At 41.5% G+C, this 5,662-nt stretch overlaps 1 protein-coding gene across 2 annotated transcripts; it reads right to left on the minus strand.

Annotated features, from left to right (window-relative positions):
• Nucleotides 1-624: 624 nt before the first annotated feature.
• Nucleotides 625-4,740, minus strand: b4galnt1a (beta-1,4-N-acetyl-galactosaminyl transferase 1a). 2 transcript variants are annotated; one of them, XM_072449956.1, is made up of 10 exons: nt 4,541-4,740; nt 4,282-4,464; nt 2,806-2,912; nt 2,705-2,742; nt 2,376-2,556; nt 2,151-2,243; nt 1,540-1,727; nt 1,335-1,475; nt 951-1,188; nt 625-867 (listed from the first exon to the last, which is right to left on the minus strand). In XM_072449956.1, the coding sequence occupies exons 1-10, from the start codon at nt 4,738-4,740 to the stop codon at nt 656-658; spliced, it is 1,581 nt and encodes a 526-aa protein (XP_072306057.1). In that variant the 3' UTR covers nt 625-655. The 2 variants fall into 2 exon arrangements, with proteins under 2 accessions (XP_072306057.1, XP_072306056.1); XM_072449955.1 differs by having other exon boundaries at nt 2,705-2,912; nt 4,541-4,736.
• Between the last annotated feature and the right edge of the window lie 922 nt (nt 4,741-5,662).

Here is a 5,662-nt window from a genome sequence, read left to right on the forward strand (position 1 = left end):
ATCAATGACTTGGACAGCCAATCTACGAAATATATTCAAATAAAATGGAAAAAGTAAGGTCAATTTTGTTTTGACGGATAAGGAGTGGGAAGAAATATGTACATCACAATGGATGTCCACAAAGTCCCATGTTTGGGGGGAATTTTGTTGGAAGAAGGAGAATGAACACAATGTCAGAGTGCACATTATTCACAGAGAGGAGCTGAATGCTGGGGAAAGTTTGGTGTTGCACAAAAATATTGGACACATTAACAATTAAACTAGTTTTGATACAGATATTCCACCCCATTTAAGAACAATGCATTTAGGCCTCAAAATCCCCACCATAATGGACGGATATCTCTGGAACATAATCTTGGTCGCACGGAAGGCAATCACAAGAACATTAATAAATAAATACATTATAATTGTAGAAAATGGATGAGGTGAAATAAAGAGTTGCTTTTGATAGAATCTAGTCATTTAGTTTTAGTAGGCTAATAAATGTAACTAGACCACTATCCTTTATTCATGTAATGTTTGAACGAAAAGTTGTTCTTGCACACAAACTGGTGATGTATGTATGCATATTATAAGCCACGCCCATCAAATATAGCAGTGCACTGTATTGTGTGTTCTGGGCAATGTCATGAAAAAAATCCTCCACCATTAGGTTTTAGTGGCTTGTCATGCATTTGAACCTGTTTGTAAAGTAGAAGACTTCATTGTGCAGTTTGGTATTGTCAGTGTTCGAAGAATAACGAAATTTATCATAAGCTTTATCAGAGTCCGTCTTCCCCCAGGGCAGTTTGATCTTTGAGGCATGGTTCACAATTACGTCATTGCAGGAGCCGACATGCAAGGTGCCAAGACCATCAATAAAGAACTCTGGAGATAAAACGGATGATCAAAATCAAGAGGAACTGCACATCGCTACTGCAACATGGAAATTTTAAACGCGACACACTCACCCAGATGAGCTTGTCGGGCCAAGCGGGGGTTAAATCCCACTTCTCGCATCTTGTCTGTCCTTCCCATGAAGAAGTTAATCACAGCGTCAGCCACAACACAGTTAGGAAAGCCCTGGATAACGTGATGGTGTCCGGTCCGGATGTGTAAGCAGTCCCCCTCCTCTCCTCCGTCCTCCACAGAAATAGTATGTCGGAACGTCACCGTGTAACCTGTCACCTCCCGAACTGCCCCGCCCACCTGTGACCGAGACATGGACCACTAAGCGACGTGATGGGGACTTTTGGGGTACCACTCACTTGCATTATCAGCGTTGCATGATCTCGATTTGTGTGACTGAGATCAAAAAGTAAATAGCAAAAATAAAGGACAACATAATAACTTACCAAATCCAAAGTAGTTTTCTCTAAAATATCCACCATCTTCTCCAGTTTGGTGTTTGACGTGAAGTAGAAGTCATCATCCACCCACAGCACGTACTTGGTGGTTACCTGAGACACTGCAAGATTTCTGCCAGCAAACCAGCCCTGTGGAATTTAGAAAATATATACCATATTGTGTATAACTGTAAGATGTATTAAGACTGTTTACCTTTCCAAATGGCATGAAATACTGCTCAATGTATGGTCCGGTCACGGGCTGAGGGTGCTGGTTATCATCGGCTATCACAATAGTAACCGTGGGGTAGAACTGCCGAACGCTGTCAATGAGATCTTTCAGTTTGTCATAGCGTAGAAAAGTCTTTGTGGCTAGAGTGACCAGAGCACTGATGTTGTACTCTAGATAAAATAATCACAAGAATTTGAAATCAAGATGGTGTTAGCCATTGGTCCAGGAGTGATCCATTGTAGAAAAAGCTACAGTTGTAGTCATCTGGACACTGTTTTTGAAAAACAAGACGCGTCGACTCTTATCCAAGATTCATTCTCAATCTGCCGCTCTAATCTGAGAACTCGGATCATTATTGGTTTCAGGTGAAGCTCACAGCGTAAACAAAAACAGAAACAGGACAGGCTTTCATCAGGAGGTTCCGCCCGGTGGGCCGGGCTTAGTCAGAGTATCCGAGTTCTCAGACTAGATCCACAGATTGAAAATGACAGATCAAAATGTCTATTTTTCAAAAACAGTGTCCAGATGACTACAACTGAAGCTTTTTAAATTAATCCAATAAAGTGGAAAACATTTGAATAAGTGTTTCAGACCTTTTTGGTGTCCAGAGTTGTAAAGTTTCGGAGTAGTTTTGTGCTGAATTTTAATAGTGAAAAAAGAACGATGACCCTCAGTTCCAAACTCCACTACAAACAAAGCCAGAAACACCAACCACAATCATTTCATTCAATTCAAAGCATTTTAAAAATAAATGGTCTTCCTTAAACATTTGCTTAAATTATTTTAGTAAAAAGTAATCAATGTGGAGTTAGTTGTACCATTCTCAGCAGTCCTTGGGTGGAACACAGTGTTGGTGTAGGTGACGAAGCTCAGCTGCTTGTTCAGAGCTGACAAATTTGGACTGGACAGGGTCATGTGATTTTCACCCTCACCTTTCAAAGAGACACCGTGTACAATGGCAGCCACATCAAAAGTGCCCAGTGCGGCTCTTAAATAGACCTTCAATAAAATACATGTTTTAAACATTCACAGCTCAAAACAACTTTAAATCAAACTTGAACCTTAAGAAAGAAATGTTGACTCAATATTTGCAGCGCAGCGTTTAACAGTGATTGCTTAGATTATGACTTTGCCGCCATATACCTACCATGTAGTTGGATGCACTGTTTATTTTAAGAGCCAATTCTGCAGAGAACATGGTGTTAGTGCAAATAGGAACTGAAATGTACACAATTGTGTGGTCACTACCAGGAAGGATGATAGTTTTGAGCGGCCGCACCTCCACTCCCTGTGTGGGGTACTGCAGAGGACTATTGGCTTCAGCAACAATGAGTCCATTGGCGGCAGTGTAAGACCTGTGTTTGAAACACACACATAGTTAACTTTTTTGGGGGGAGGGGAGTATATAATATAATATATATATATATATATATATATATATATATATATATATATATATATATATATATATATATATATATATATATATATATATATATATATATATATATATATATATATATATATATATATATATATATATATCTCCTGGGGCTTTCCTGGGACGGTTTGCAGCCGAGTGTGAAGCGGCTGGGATGAGAATCAGCACCTCCAAATCCGAGGCCATGGTTCTCGACCGGAAAAAGGTGACTTGCCCTCTCCAGGTGGGTGGGGTGTCCTTGCCCCAAGTGGAGGAGTTCAAGTATCTCGGGGTCTTGTTCACGAGTGAGGGAAGGATGGAGCGTGAGATCGACAGGCGGATCGGTGCAGCGGCTGCAGTGATGCAGTCGCTGCATCGGACCGTTGTGGTAAAGAGGGAGCTGAGCCGAAAGGCAAAGCTCTCTATTTACCGGTCGGTCTACGTTCCTACCCTCACCTATGGTCATGAGCTTTGGGTAGTGACCGAAAGAACAAGATCGCGGATACAAGCGGTCGAAATGAGTTTCCTCCGCCGGGTGGCTGGGCGCTCCCTTAGAGATAAGGTGAGGAGCTCGGCCACACGGGGGGAGCTCGGAGTAGAGCCGCTGCTCCTCCACGTCGAGAGGAGCCAGCTGAGGTGGCTCGGGCATCTGTTCCGGATGCCTCCTGGGCGCCTCCCTCGGGAGGTGTTTCAGGCATGTCCCACCGGGAAGAGGCCCCGGGGAAGACCCAGGACACGCTGGAGAGACTATGTCTCTCGGCTGGCCTGGGAACGCCTCGGGATCCCCCCGGAGGAGTTAGAGGAAGTGTCTGGGGAGAAGGAAGTCTGGGAGTCCCTGCTCAGACTGCTGCCCCCGCGACCCGGCCCCGGATAAAGCGGCAGAAGATGGATGGATGGGAGTATATGTATGTATATATATATATATATATATATGTATAATATTAATATATATATATATATATATATATTATATATATATATGTATAATATATAATATATATATAATATATGTATAATATATGTATAATATATATAATATATGTATAATATATATATATATATGTATAATATATATAATATATGTATAATATATATATATATATATATATATATATATATATATATATATATATATATATATATATATATATATATATATATATATATATATATATATATATATATATATATATATATATATATATATATATATATACACACATACACACACACACACACAATATAAAGATTAATATAGAGAAGATTTCCCTGACAAACCACATGTAAATCACTCCACGTCTTACCTCTTCTGAAAGCTGCTGTACTCCTGAGCTCGGTGAACCTTTACCTCCTCTGGATCAGGGTGAGACTCTAAAAAGGCATTGTCCAGGTTGTGAGCCCAAACTCTGGGAAAAATCAAATTTGAGAATGGTAGCCGAAAGCCTTCCTTATCAGCGATACACGAGCACACATTTAGTGCCACTTTGCTGCCAAAAACAAACATGCATTGTCATCATGTCACATGTTTCCCCAACAAAGTATTGCAGCCAAGATACCACACACCATGCGATGTCTTCCTTTACTTTGATGCCACTTTCATTTCCAACAGTGTTTTTATACTGACTGATCCAATGGAAGAGATGTGCCTTGTGCCTGGGTGAAGAATCCACTCCCAAGTGTCCCATGTGACACCATACATACATGGTCATCCCAAGCCCACTACACAGGATCAGTCCAAGGGTCTTTTTACGAAGGTATGGCATCTACAGATAGGAGCAAAGGTGAGACCGACACAAAACATGTTGGTTTCAGAGGAACAGAGTTACCTGGTCACTGTCTATCCAATTTATACAAGAATAATACAATAACAAAGCTTTTACAATTGCCTACTATAAAAGATTTGCACAGAGGGGCTGTTTCAGACAAAAATAATAATAATTAAAGCCGCGATGATGGCGACCGACTTTAAAGTCTAAAGTCTAAAGTAGATAGAATAGACTTACATACAATAGACATACATTCCATACATCTCATACATTCCATACATCCCATACATTCCATACATAAGATAAGATATTCCTTTATTGTCCCACATGGGGAAATTTCATTGGTGCAACGCAGGTAGATACAGAGGTAGATACAGAAGAACAGATCACTTATAGGAAGTCTGAAAAACACTTTCAGTAGAAGATCTCCTATAAATAAATAAAAACTCCCATAGACAAATAAATAAATAAATAAATACCATTGCATGTGATCCCGACAGTAATTGCACATGAATATGTGTCACGACAGCACATAGATTGCACATGAATTTCACAGTAATTGCACATATGACAGAATTGCACATCAGTATTAGGTTAGGTCAGTATTGCGCCGGGATAACGTGACGATCTCCGGGTAAGACGACAGTTCTCCGCAGTTTCATGAGTTCCTCCTTTGTGGAAACGCGGTACGGCGCCGGCCGGGGGGCGGGGCCGGAGCCGGGGGGCGGGGCCGGAGCCGGAGCCGAGGGGCGGGGCCGGAGCCGGGGGACTCAGAGCCAAGACACATCGCAACGACACGACGAAGCTGGTGTTTGTAGTTGGGAGGTTCTTGGTAATCTTTCTTTTGGTAGCGATCACTATCTAGTCCGCACCGTGATTGGCTTTGGGAGCTGTGTGGTCAGGGGGACGAGGATCCAGA

Source organism: Eucyclogobius newberryi, unplaced genomic scaffold (assembly GCF_026437365.1).
Source record: "Eucyclogobius newberryi isolate DKJ021-1_F unplaced genomic scaffold, fEucNew1.0.hap1 SCAF_17, whole genome shotgun sequence".
Lineage (NCBI taxonomy): Eukaryota > Metazoa > Chordata > Actinopteri > Gobiiformes > Gobiidae > Eucyclogobius > Eucyclogobius newberryi.

Coding starts and splice junctions, on each gene's coding strand:
- b4galnt1a (XM_072449955.1), bottom strand. CDS start 4,686: ATGACCATGTATGTATGGTGTCACATGGGACACTTGGGAGTGGATTCT. Junction 4,465..4,540: donor GTAAAGGAAGACATCGCATG/GTGTGTGGTATC, acceptor TGTTTTTGGCAG/CAAAGTGGCACTAAATGTGT. Junction 1,728..2,150: donor CAACTCTGGACACCAAAAAG/GTCTGAAACACT, acceptor TATTTTATCTAG/AGTACAACATCAGTGCTCTG.